We start from the raw sequence: 13495 nt of genomic DNA on the forward strand, positions 1-13495 counted from the left end.
CCTGTCACAGCTCCTTCATAAGGAAGATGAATTCTGCCAGTCAATCCAGTGCCATCCTCTGTGCAGTGGTGACAGCTGTGGGGGAGGCAGGGGCCCGGTGTTCAACTGTCAGCCTCCTTACTTTCCTGCCCTGCAGTTCAGACACAGCCTCTTCAGAGCTAGCCACCAGGGGGTGCTCTCCAGCGGAATCACGATCTCCCGGGGTTCCAGAGCCCTAGAGGCTGTGGAAGGAGCCACCTGGTAACAGTGGGCCAAGGCAGTGAGCAAGTGAACTGCTTGTGATGGAGCGAGTCCCAAGCCCCCACCCTACCCCTAACGTTTTAATTTCCACCAGCATTTTTAAATAACATTATGTATTTTTGGGCGTTTTTTGTTTGTTTTTGTTTTTGTTTCCAATAAAAGTAACTAATGCTTAACATGCTAAATGGGTTTTGAATTTTTGTCTTGTGTTGCTGCATGTTTGAAGATTTCCTGAGCTTAGGGCAGATGCCTCCTAAATTCTTGGGCTATGAAGCAGAGGAAGGGGAGCTCCAGCAGCCTGTGAGACCCAGGCAGATCCCTGGCCCCTCTAGGCCTCAGTTTCCCCTGTCTGCACGTTTGGGGGTGCTGGCTCACATTTCTCTGAGCTCTAGCAGGCCGGCCTTCCTCAGTGTTCAGGGCTGGTCTGGGAAAGGTGGGACAGGGGAGGCTCACCCCTCAACCTTTCTCTACAAGGCCCCCAACTATCTGCCTCCCAACTCACTTCCTCTTCATTGTGCAGTTCTGGCCCCTCCTTGGGGGACCCTCCTGACCACTCTGGGCTGTGCTGTTCTTCTCCCCTCTGAGGGGCTGCATGACCTTGACTCTGCCATCCGGGGCACCTTGTCCATACGGTATAATCTCTAACTTCCCACAGATGCCTGTTCATTCTCTGGGAGTTCTGGCCCCAGAAGTGAACAAGACAGGTCTAGCCTCGCCTGCGCAGGCATCAGAGCCCAGCTCCCTGACTAGCATTGCGAGCTGGCACCCAGGGTACTTTTGGTACTTTCTACGGGTGCAAAGGAAAGGCCAAGACAGCATTTTCCATGCCGGGGTGCAGGCATGCCGTGGCTTTGTCTCGTGTACAAGTCCCAGCAACCAAAGGGGTTTTAAGAGCTTTCCCCCAGCAAACCTAGCCGGAGTAGTTCAGGGACAAGCCAGGCCCCACCCCTACCATTGTGTAGGAGCAGGATCAAAAAGCTTTGGGACCACACTTTGGGGTCCTGGGTACAGGGCTTAGCAGGAGGCAGGGAGCATTTCTTTGACTCCAAGGCCAACGTAGACTGGTAGTTCTCAGGTCTGCAGGCCTGGACTCCCAGAAATCAACTGCCAAGCACTAGCCCCACAGTCAGGAGGGAAAAGCTGTCTCAGCCCCTGGCCTATACCTAGAAATCTATTGCATCAGGTCTGTTGCTGTGGCCCAACCTGCTGCAACTGAAGAAACCCCCACTCAAACCAGAGGGGCTGTGAATTCCAGAAGGGGAGTTTTTGGCCACAGACCTAGTCCTACTCTGAATCAGGATGAGAAGAGCCCCGTGAAAGCCTTTTCTTATCCCCCAGTTTGTCATGTGCCCTTTTTCCCAGGGCACTATAGACTCCAAGAAGCAAGGTGACTTGTTTGGTCAGGGGGCTCAGCTGTGCCAGAAACTTCTCCAAGCAGGGAGGGCAGCCCTGAGAGGGAAGAATGTTGGAAAGAGAATGAATGGGTCAGGGCACAATGCGGGCTAGAGGCACCAGAACTCCCACTCAGAAAAGGAAAAAGAGTCCCCAGTTCAAAGAGGAGGGTCCATCCTGGGGGCCCGTTAGGTCTGCTGGTAGCAGGGACAAGGAGATGAGGGCTATAAGAGTAAGTTGCTTTGGAACCAGCACCCCCTGGGGTACCTGGGGGGCTCAGTCGGTTGAGCATCCAACTCAATTTTGGCTCGGGTCATGATCTTAGGGCTGTGGGATCTAGCCCTGTGCTGGGCTCTGTGCTGAGCTTAGAGCCTGCTTAAAATTCTCTCTCTCTCTCTCTCTCTCTCTCTGTCTCTCTCTCTCTCTCTCTCTGTCTCTCTCTCTTTCTCTCCCCCCCGCACACCATTGCACTCTGTCTCTCAAAAAATAAAATAAATCTTTAAAAATAAATAAATAAAATAACCCAGCCCCCCCACCTACCTCCTGCTTCAGCATCTTCCAAAACCATGGGCTAAGAAGAGAAAGAAAAGAGGGAGAAGAGAGAAGTTCTCAAATGGTAAGAACAAAGACCAAGCTTGACCAGAAGGGGAAACCCTTTAAAAGATGTCAGTAATAATAGAGCATCAAACAAAAAGTAAAAACAGCAAAGCTGACAAGGAAAACCACAGTAGTCAGCAGAGGCCCACCAGTGACCCAAAGGTGAAGAGAGGCACTTTCACCCCTGCAGAATGGAGACAGACTTCGGGAGCCACCCCCAGGTCCTAGCACAGCTCCAGCAGCCAGAAGCACGAGAAGGGGGATCCCGAAAGGTTCTCTGGTGCTCTGTCTCCAGAGAGACAGGTGCTCCACCTTTGGGACAGTGACTTGGACCCACCTCCCTGATAGAAAGCCTGAGGGCATGGACCTGTCTGTCCTGACACCCAGGAGAGGCTAGGGAAGACTGTGGTACATGAGAAAATGACCCCGGGCTGCCTGAGCAGCACCCTCCCCCTCCTGAAGCCCTGGAGGCTGTGACTCTGTCCCCTTGGTAGCCATTTCCCATTTCTGAAGAGTCTTCTGAAGGAGCCAACACCAACTTGGGGTTCCTTCTGTCCCGTCACTGTCTTCACACAAGGAAGGGGAAGACATCTCTGTGCGTTGCAGAGCTAAAGTTAATTTGGAGCCCCGAGACCGAGACAAGGGTTTGAGCTATGCGACCTTGGGCGAGTCACTTCCTCTCTGGGAGCCGCAGTTTCCTCATCTGTAAAATGGGGTTAAAAGACCTACCTCTCAGGGCTGTTGTGAGGATCAGATGAGATAACAGATAGGAAAGAGTTCTGTAAACAGTAGAGTGCCATGCAAATGTATGGAGACATTCTTGGGTCTAATGCATATTTATTGGACATCTGCTTTCTGCCAGATCCTGGCTCAGCCCACGGGATGTGGTCTTGAGTAAGACAGAGGGGTCCTACTAATACAGCAGAGAGAATGGGAGTGAGCAGGATACCCTAGAACCATAGCCTCACCCACACCCAGAGAGATTGTATAGGGAACCCAGGCCTCCCAGCTCCTGTCCCTGTGTCTGAAGGCTGTCTGGGGTGGTCCATCTCCCCTCAGCAAGGTCATCGCCAAAGCAAACACCACCAGTCTGGAGCTCCAGCGGCTTCCAGAACTCCAAGATGGAGATTACTCAGCTGGAGGAAGCAGGGTTGCAATTTGTAATTAGAGTCACCCAGCAATGTTGCCACAAATTAGTCTGAGAAATCTCTCCTGGGCAGCAGCAAGGAGAGGGGACTTCCCGCCTAAGAAGGGGCAGGGGGCTTCTCTGACCACCTCCTGCCAGCCGATATGTTGACCTGCTCCGGAGGTCATTAAACCTACCTTAGAATGGCTACAAACGGGGCGCCTGGGTGGCGCAGTTGGTTAAGCGTCCGACTTCAGCCAGGTCACGATCTCGCGGTCCGTGAGTTCGAGCCCCGCGTCAGGCTCTGGGCTGATGGCTCGGAGCCTGGAGCCTGTTTCCGATTCTGTGTCTCCCTCTCTCTCTGCCCCTCCCCTGTTCATGCTCTGTCTCTCTCTGTCCCAAAAATAAATAAACGTTGAAAAAAAAAAAAAAAAAAGAAAGAAAGAAACCACTTGTTCTTATTAAAAAAAAAAAAAAAAAAAAAGAATGGCTACAAACCCTTGATGCAGTTGAGCTGAGTGAGTGGTTGAGAGCCCAGGTCCAGGAGTCAGACCATCCTGACTTTAAATCTTAGCTTTGCTTCTCACTAGCTATGTGACCTTGGGCGAAGAACTTGACCTACTCAGATTTACTTTCCCTAATAATAGTATTTTCAACTTCATTAGCATTTTGTAAAGGCTAAACAAGACGATTGCTGTAAATCTCCGTGCATATAACTAGGCTAGGCATACATGAGTTGCTCAATTAATTTTTACCTGTTTAACAAATATTTATATGGTACTTAATATGGACCACAAACTATTTCAAGTACTTTACAAACAATAACTCTCTTAATCTTTACAAGAACCTAGTGAGATAGGTGTTATTATCATTCCATCTTACAGATAAGAAAACTGAAGTGTGCTCACAGGCACACACACGAAAACTGAAGTACAGAGAGGTTAAGTGACTTGCCCAAAATCACAGAGCTAGCTAGTGGCAGAGCGGAAACTGAAACCCAGGCTCTCCTCTCCTCTGCTTCTTCCCATCTTTCTCCTTCCAGCCCATGGTTTTAGAAGTTGAAGCAAGAGAGGGAAAACTTATTTAAGAACAAGCCCCCTCCTCATCACCAATCTCTGTCCTCCTAGACCTCAGTAGGCCTAGGGGGAGCCTGGGCACAGATTGGGCTCAGGCTCCGTGCTGTCAGCCACTAGCATTAAGTTGCCTCCCGCAAAAGGTGATGTTGTTATTACCCTCCCTTGAGATCAGCCCCCTACAACAACACTCCCCTGCAGCCTCCAGCCTCCAGCCTCCAGCCCCAGTTTGGAGCCGGAGATGTCCAAGCTCTGCTCTCACATTCACCTCAGAGGCTGCCATAGCTTGGATGCCTGCTGTGGGCTCCACAGAGCCAAGTGAGGAGCAAAGCTGCATGGAAGTATAAGGGACTGACCACAGCCTCGGAGGAGCCTCAAGGGTAGAAACCCTCCTCAGCAGCTTCTCTCCCTTGGGAACTCCCAGCCTCTGCTCACACACCTCTGGTGACGGGGAGCTCACTGCCTCTGTTGGCAGCCTGGGCAGGCCACGGTTGGCCAGCTGTGACTGGTAGACGTGTTTCCTCAAGCTGAGATGAAATCTCTCCATGTAATTTCCTCCCATTAGTCCTGTCTCTGCCCTCAGGCCGCGCAGGCCAGCCGGCTCCCTCCAGCCTGTAGACATCTGGAGATGGCCATCTTTTGGCAGGAGGAGCCTCCTCTGGAGCTGAACACTAGGCAGCTTCAGGCTGGCCTCAGAAGGCAGGGTTCCTGGTGCCTTCCCCCACCCTGGTCCCCACTTTCTCACACATAGCAAGACTGTAGGGTTGAGGGACAGCCCCTTCTAAGGGTCTGGTCCTGAGCACAGCACTTCTGGGTGGGAGCAATAATAATAAATGACATTGGACACCACTTAGCAAGTACCTACTCCTCACTAGATCCTGTGCTGAGTACTCTGCAAGCAAGAACTCATCCCATCTTCCCGGCACTTTGACTCAAGTATTATTATTGCCCCCACTGAACAGATGAGCAAACAAGGGCTCTAAGAGGGAGGTGACTGGCTCAAGTTCCCAACCACAATGAGAAGGTGGAGGATCCCAAGCTTACACACAGGCTGTGAGCCTCAAGTCCAGCTCTTGACTACCAGACGACAAAGACAGATAGCAGTGGAAAAACAGGAGACTCACTCCCAGGAAACAGAGACAGAAAAACTCAAGAGAAGTTGAAAGACTCCAATTCTAAAGACGATGGGACTCTGGAAGGGATAGAGATCCCTGTGGACAGGAGCAGGTGGGCAAGTTTCCCAAATGAGGGAGAGACCAGAAACGAGCCCTGAAAAAATGAAGCATCCAGCCCCTTTGGAATTCCCAAAGAACAAACCAATAGGAATAGCCACCTCCCCCTGCCAGCCACCTCCCCTCCCCCACCCCCCGCCCCCCCAGCTTGAGGAACCAAGTTGGGTTGGACCTTTCCACAACAGCTCCACCTCATGGGCAGCAAGCATTTATAAAGCACCACTGTATGCTTGGTCCATGTGAGCCGTCAGCAAGGACACAGATGAAGGGTTCATGATCCCAAGAAGCTGAGAATGAACCCAGTAGGGCAGGAGTGAAGCCCGGTTAGAGTATGATGACCAGTGTGGGACTCCACTACGGCTAATTTCTTCCATATCAGGGACATAAGTTGGAGTCTGTTTTGGATAGGGAGTGCTCTTCCCTGCCTTCTGAAACCAGGGATACCAGCATTCCCCAAAAGACTTCCAGAGGAGGGGGGCACATGGGTGGCTCAGTTGGTTAAGCATCCCACTCTTGATCTCGGCTCAGGTCATGGTCTCACTGTTCATGGAATTGAGCCCCACATTGGGCTCTGTGCTGACAGCATGGAGCCTACTTGGGATTCTCTCTATTCTCTCTCTCTCTCTCTCTCTCTGCTCCTCCCCCCACTCTCAAAATAAATTTAAAAACTTAAAATATATACATTTTTAAAAAGACTTCCAGAGGAATTAAGTTCTTGGGAAAGTTATACATCAAAAAACAGTTTTATGGTTAAATCAGTTTGGGAGACACTTGGCTAAAGGAGGCTAGACAGGACATTGCTGGTGCATGGCCTCTCAGTGTCTTTATTGGCTGTGCACATTGGGACTGGCAGTGACTGAGGATCTGGCGTAGGCTCTCCTCAAGTCCTCCATGCCCACCGTGTCCCGTCGGTCTTTCTAGCAACACCCCAGCTGCTAGGAATAAAAGGGGGTACTCTCCAAGTGGAAGATGGCAGATTATGCTCCCAGGAGTGTGTTCTACGAGAGAGGACAACCAAGGAGAGCTAGTGTCTGGTGAGGGGCTACTTGGGAGGAATTGTCCCAAGTGGTGGGGGTGGGGAGACTATGAGACCTGGGACATGAAGATGTGACATTCTGGGTAAGGCGCCAATAGATGGCCAAACTCTCCCCCAGAATCCTGGCTCACCTAAGCTCCAGAGACCCTATGGGGTCAAAGTCCATCATAACCCAGCATATGCTACCGCCTTGCTTTTTATCAAGGCTATGTCCTCTTTTTTTTTTTTTTAAGTAGGCTCTACACCCAATATGGGGCCTGAATTTACAACCCCCAGATCAAGAGTCACAGGCTCCACCAACTGAAACAGCCAGGTACCCTAGCCCTGTTCTCTTTAATTCTACTTGCCTCCTAGCTTGACCTTCCTCCTCCAGGAAGCCCTCCCTGACTGCCAGGTATGTGGCAAGACATATACACAATAGCCATAATTCTGAGCCCCTGGCTCCTAGAAACTCTATCTGGCTTGATGTCTCCCACAAGAATTCCTTGAAAGCAGGTACTCAGCCTAGTACCTCCTCTCTGGATTTTAAGTGATCATTGCTGTGAATGATTCAACCATCTATCCATCCATCCATCCATCCATCCAGTCCAAAAGTTTCTAAGCACTGCAATTTGTCAGCTCTGTAACAGGTCCTGGGAATAAGCAACAAAGCCCTTACAACCCTGTCTCAAAACTAGATATCTAATGGTATTTTCCTAGTAAGACATTCCTATGTCAGTGTGGCTAGGGCTGTTCCTACAATCCAAACACAAGTTAATATGGATACATTCCTCTGTGAAACTGCAGGCAACTCCCACATGGACACTGGGCCTCAGTGTCCCCCACTTCCTGCTGCCTTTGTGAGACTGCTTTTCTTGCCTCTGGTCTCATTGTTGTGGGCTCCTCACTGCATCCCTGAAACTAGGTAAGGGGCACTGAGCCCAGAGAAGGCAGAGGACTTACCAGAGTTCACCCAGCAGGTCAGGGGGTGGTACAGTGACCAGGACACAGACCTCCCACTACCAAGCTCTTTGAAGACCCATTCACTCTGATGGCACAGAGCCTGGCATATGACAGCCACTCCTGGCTTGCCTTTGCTGCTGACACATTGGCGCCTCTGAGTCCAGACCCTTTCCTGTGGAAACCCAGGATGATTTATTCCTCCTGGTGAGCGAATACCATCGCCACTCACTGGGAACAGTGGCTGGCACACTGTGGGACATTGGCCTGCAGGAAACTGCCGTAACAAGCCCTCTAAAGCTGAGGGGCAGCTCTCTGTAATCGCACCACCACCCCTCAAGCCAATTTCACCAAACTTCCCTGGGGTGTCATCAGGATTAGCTAATATCCAGGTTTATCATTAAATTTTTTTCATTAAATTTTTATTTTAAGAGCAATTCTCAGTTATTGCATAAAGTCTAGGGATTGGGGTGGGGGGAGAACCCAGGGAAGGTTATAAAGAAGGAAGAAATGACCCCGAACCCTTCTTGCTTCATTTTATTTTATTTTTAAAAATGATTTTTATTTTATTTTTAAAAATTTATTTATTTAAGTAATCTCTCTACCCAATGTGGGGTTTGAACTCAAGATCCCAAGATTAAGAGTCGCATGCTCTACCAACTAAGGCAGCCGGGTGCCCCCTTGCTTAATTTTCTTTTCTTTTTCTTTCTCTCTCTCTCTTTTTTTAAGATTTTATTTTTACATAACCTCTGCACCCAACGTGGGGCTCCCACTTACAACCCTGAGATCCAAAGTTGCAGGCTCTACCAACTGAGCCAGCAAGATACCCCCTTGCTTCATTTTAAAGGCAGCTGCCTAGTTACCTGATCCAGAGCAGTCGCACCACAGAATTGTGTGTTTTTGCCATTCTGCAGGCCACAGCCACCTACCTGAGAACACACACACACACACACACACACACACAAAAACACAAACATACAGTGAAACTACACAGTTTCCAGAGAGCAAACTGTGTTTCTAGTAACAAACCACAGTCTGCCTCTAGGACGTGTGGCCAGGCTTTGCCCTGAGAGAGGAGGCTTGCACGGAAAGTGTTCCTGCCCAGAGCCAGCAGCCAGGCCTCCAGGCTGCACTCGGTAAGCCCCAGCAGGATGCCAGGAGGGCTGGCAGGCAGGAAGACACACTGCTCCGAACCTCTCCCCGTTGTAATTGACCAAACCCATCTGGGGCTCCTTTGAGTTGTTTTCTGGAAACACCACATTTCAAGGGTCTCCCCGTTAGAAAAGGTCATAGAGTTCACACAGGCCTTTCATGTTAAGGAACTTAAAAGAAAAGGAAAGGAAAAGTACATTTTTAGCCTTAGCTGTGATGAGGTGGGCCCGGGCCATGAGAACACTTAGATGTCTTACATGACGTTACACGAAGAGCCAATTAGCCTAACAACTTCCGAAAACTGTCTAGCTCAAGAGCACCCATTTATTAGAGCGCATGGAATGTGCCCGGCCTTGTACTCAGCTCTTTTCCAGGGTCCGGAAATCATCTCAATCTCACTCAGTGCGCGGCAGCCTTGGATGTGATACTCATTTTACCCAGGAGGAAGCTGAGGCCCAGAGAAGGTCAGTGATTTGTCTGGAATCCCCCAGCTGGTAAAGAGTAGGGCAGGGAAACTCAGATAGGCCTGCCTAAATCCAAGCTGGTGCTCTTGTACTCAGACCCTCAACCCTTGTGAGCTCTGACTTTGTCCTATCTCCAGCCTCTGAGGAGAGCACACGTCCACCTGGTTTGTTTGCATGAAGATGAAGACTCATGCTATCTTCAGCTCTGACCTGAACATCATGAGTCCAGAAGAGTCTGGGTCCTCCCTGCAGAAGACTCTGGCCCTCATCCGGAAACTCCCTGGTCACCCCCAGAGGGGCAGCCGCAGCAGAGCTCACCCACCATTCTGTGGAAGAAGCCCATAGTCACTGTGTGTGGGCCCAGAGGAGAGATGGTACAGACTGAAGTGTGATTCAAGGGAGATGCTCTGGGCCCTCCTGCCTAGCAAAGGGCTTGAGCCATCTTATATGGACCAAGCAGGGAGATTCCCCAATCCTCACGCACCATAAGCCACCCAGAAAGCCAGGACTCTATTAGTAGCAGCTCATTCATCAGCATTTGCAGAAATCACAGAGCAGATAAGAACCGCACCCCCCCCCCCCGGGACTTTAGAGGTCATGACGGAACACTAGAGTGTGGTAGTTAGAGTGTGGGCTCAGGATCCCGCCACTGTCAAGGTTTGGAATTCTGATACTCTCACTTCCAAGCTCTGAGATCCTAGGTGGCTTATTCAACCTGTCTGAGCTTTGCTTTCCTTGTTCATGAATGAGGATAATAGCTCCTATGTCATAGGATTTGTATGATGATTAAATGAGATAATGTGTGTGAAGCTCTTGACATGATGCCTGACACACAGCACTCAGTAAGATGAAGTCATTGAGAAGATGATAATAATGACGATGATGATGCAATCAGTGCCAACCAGACAAGGGGCTGCTGAGGGCCACACCTGCCTTCTGCCCTTTGTGGACAAGCATGAACTCCTTTAACTCTCTACCACTCTGAGCCCTAGAGAGCTTTCCAGGTCCAGATGAAGTCTGCCTCCTCCAGGAAGCCCACCTCACCACCCCAGCCACATTGATTTCACCATATCTGAGCTCCTTCTGCCCATGGTCTGTGTAGATGAATCACCAACAAGCTTGGCTCTCATAACTTCTCAGCTTCTCAAGCAGTGACCCCTGGAGAACAGGACCCCCTCCACTGTCTCTCCCCTCTCCACTGCTTGAGTCCGGATTAGGTACACACACAGTCGATTCTCCCTAGAAGGCATTCAAGCTAATTTCAGTGTAGCTGTAGATGTCTGATACTCAGCTGGTTTGTCCCTGCCTTACTTCTCCTCCTCACTTCCCTATTCTCCCCGCTCACCTGCCTCCTCCCCTGGTTCTACACCGCAGGGCAAGAGGTTAAAGCCATGACCTTGTACAGCAGTGGTTCCCAGACTTTGGGATTTCACAGCTCTATAAAATGTCCAAAGAGATCTGGGGTGGGGGAGCGAATAGAACGGCCAAGTATTTCTTTTGCCAAATAAGAACATTTTAAAAAATCAATTTTCACCATTATTTTAGCAAAGAAAAGCTGTTTTTTACACCAAGAAAGCAGAAAATCCATAATCTCTGATTAAAGGTTAATACTTTAAGCTGAAAAAATTCAGCCTTATTGAGAAAAACAAACCACCTCACTGTTGCCCTGACTTCTCTCCTTTCTCCATGGACTGGACATAACAACCCCCACTGTTCTATGTTCACTCATGGGTCTGGGGACCTTTTTGTCCTGGAGGAGGCTCCTGCTAAGCTGGGATCACTCTCAAACGCAAGAGGACCCCCAAAGCCTTTGAGTTGGGCAGATTCATCTTCCCATACAGCTTTCCCAAAGGAGGCTCATCCAAACCAGATCCTATAACCTCAGAAGCTGAAGTGGGGGGGGGGGGCATGGGCCCCTCCTCCTGTACCCTTTCCCCTCCCTACTGGGCTAAGACTTGCTGGAGCCTCCCCCCAACCCCCACCGCCCAATGGGGATAACGTGAGACAGTAGCAAGCTCACATCCAGAAACGGAGACTGGGGGAACATAATGGGCAGGACCTTCTCCACATCTCCGTCGCCAAACTGAGCACTAGTAACCCCCAGCCCCCAACTCCCGGAAGGGAGGAAAAGTGGGCACTCCAGTCGTGAGGTAGGAGGCCGAGCCGCCCCGCTGAGCGGGCGCAGATAGAATCTGAACGCCGACAAGGACGGCCCTGGCTCTTTGATCCGCAGCCAGCCAGGCTGGGCCTGGACCGGGAGGGGCGGGGCGGCCCTCTTCCGGCCCCGCTTTGCGCTGCTGCCAGGGGTCCTGTGGGGCTCTGAGCCGGAGAGGCGTCCAAGACACCCTCCCTCCCTAATACTCTCTGCCCCTGTGCCCTCGGGAGAGGTGGGAAAGTCTACACTGAATCCAACTCAGAAACCTGCTGGGGGCTGCGGTTCACTGCACAACGATCCTAAAGGATCTATGTTTTAACCAGATACAGTGGCCGAGCCAAGGCCAAGCGTCCTGTGGAGGCCCGAGTGGACATGACCCCGGGTGCCTTGTAGATGCGATGGAAGCCGGCACACGTTCCCGCGCTCCTCTGTCTCTAATAGAGCCTGCTGCTTGGATCTTGCGAGAGTTCGCCTGCGTCAGGCTCAGGGTCAATTGGCCCCATGGGAATGCGACTTCCCGTGTTGAGTTGCTTCGGACGACCCACCCCTCGTCGGAATCCCGCGGCCCACGTGGCTGCCCAATGCCTCGCATCCCTGTGCTGCAGATTCTAGGCGTGGAACTTAGTTTGGAGGGAGGGAGGAGTGGGGGGCTGAAAGATCGGCACCGGGTTTGGGGGATCCTTCCTCCTCGTCCTCTTGGCTGTTCCACGCCTCAGAGATGCCACAGGGCTGAGAAGCACGTCACAGGGTGTAATGCATTAGCACCGCATGCAACAGGCGCTCAGTAAATGTGTGAGGGGCATAATGCTTGTGTTCGCACTGTATGTGGGCAGCCTGGAAGGAAGTCCCAGATTGGTTTAGGGTTGCAGAATAGGGCAGAGAATGGGACTTTGAGGAACCTTAACCCTGCCAGCCGGTGTTGGAGAACAGCTTCGAACAGCCTTCAACCTCTAGAAGTCCCCATTTTCAAGCCTTTGACGTACTGGCCGACGCAATTCACACCTTGGCTTGCGTTCCAGGTCACCCCTACGGCCTAGGTGGAGAAACCTGGGCGCAGAGCGGGGAATCCCATATTGTAGGTGAGAAAGCAGGGTCAAGAGTCTCGTTCAGGGTCCCCGCGTTTCAGAAGGGTGAAGCCTGTCGGACGCTTCACAGCTACGCCCGCGAGAGCTAGCCCTTTAAGATTGCGCGCGCGGGTCGCGTCCCGGCCTCTCCGAGGAGAGGAGGGGCGGGGCGGTTGGCCACGCCCCCGGCCCGGCCCGCCCCCGGCGTCCCCGCCCCGCCCCCCGCACTGAGCCGGCGGCGCCTTTGATGTTCGGACCCGCCAGCTCCCGGAGCCGCTCAGCCTGGCGCCCGCGCCCCGCGCCCGCAGCCCGCCCAGGCGGAGTCAGCCCGCGCTCCGCCCGCCGCGCTTCGGGCTCGGAGGTCCGGACCCCGGGCTCGCCGCCTGCCGGGCCGGCTCCGCGCCCCGCACTCCCGCGCGCCGCGCCCCCGCGGGCGGAGCGCACCATGCCGCAGCTGGACTCGGGCGGGGGCGGCGCGGGCGGGGGCGACGACCTCGGCGCGCCGGACGAGCTGCTGGCCTTCCAGGACGAGGGCGAGGAGCAGGACGACAAGAGCCGCGACAGCGCCGCGGGCCCCGAGCGCGACCTGGCCGAGCTCAAGTCGTCGCTGGTCAATGAGTCCGAGGGCGCGGCGGGCGGCGCGGGGGTCCCTGGGGCCGGTGCCGGGGCCCGCGGCGAGGCGGAGGTCGGGGCCGAGGTGAGCGCCGGCCCTCGCCCTGCGCCTCTCGCTCGCCCGCCGCCCTCCGTGCCCGGCTGGCCCCGCCCCGCCCTCCCGGTCCCCTGGGGTACCCATCCCTCAGACCCCTCCTGCCCCGGGCCGCGAGCCCCGCGCCCCTCACGCCCCCTCTGGATCTCCCCGCAGGCTCTAGGGCGGGAACACGCTTCGCAGAGACTTTTCCCCGACAAACTTCCAGAGTCTCTGGAAGACGGTGAGTTACCGCCCGGTTCTCCTCCAGCCGCTAAGGCCCTGGTGGGAAAGGGGGTGGCACGGAGGACGGGGGTGGCGGGGGGGTGCACCCCGCACG

At 53.0% G+C, this 13495-nt stretch overlaps 1 protein-coding gene across 8 annotated transcripts in view; it reads left to right on the top strand.

Annotated features, from left to right (window-relative positions):
* The first annotated feature begins 12892 nt into the window (after positions 1-12892).
* TCF7 (transcription factor 7) overlaps positions 12893-13495 on the top strand; it is a 36045-nt gene continuing 35442 nt past the window's right edge. For 4 of the 8 annotated variants that reach the window (XM_047084614.1, XM_047084656.1, XM_047084643.1 and 1 more), the window contains exons 1-2: positions 12901-13167; positions 13333-13399. In XM_047084614.1, coding sequence (XP_046940570.1) covers positions 12916-13167; positions 13333-13399 — 319 coding nt within the window. In that variant the 5' untranslated portion in view covers positions 12901-12915. Of the gene's footprint in view, positions 13168-13332; positions 13400-13495 lie in introns of all 8 variants that reach the window. The other 4 variants (XM_047084636.1, XM_047084622.1, XM_047084649.1 and 1 more) reach the window with 3 other exon arrangements.

The sequence above is a fragment of the Lynx rufus genome, unplaced genomic scaffold, assembly GCF_022079265.1.
Source record: "Lynx rufus isolate CCGP_SWC_20201006 ecotype Redwood Valley unplaced genomic scaffold, mLynRuf1.p SCAF_1, whole genome shotgun sequence".
Classification (NCBI taxonomy): domain Eukaryota; kingdom Metazoa; phylum Chordata; class Mammalia; order Carnivora; family Felidae; genus Lynx; species Lynx rufus.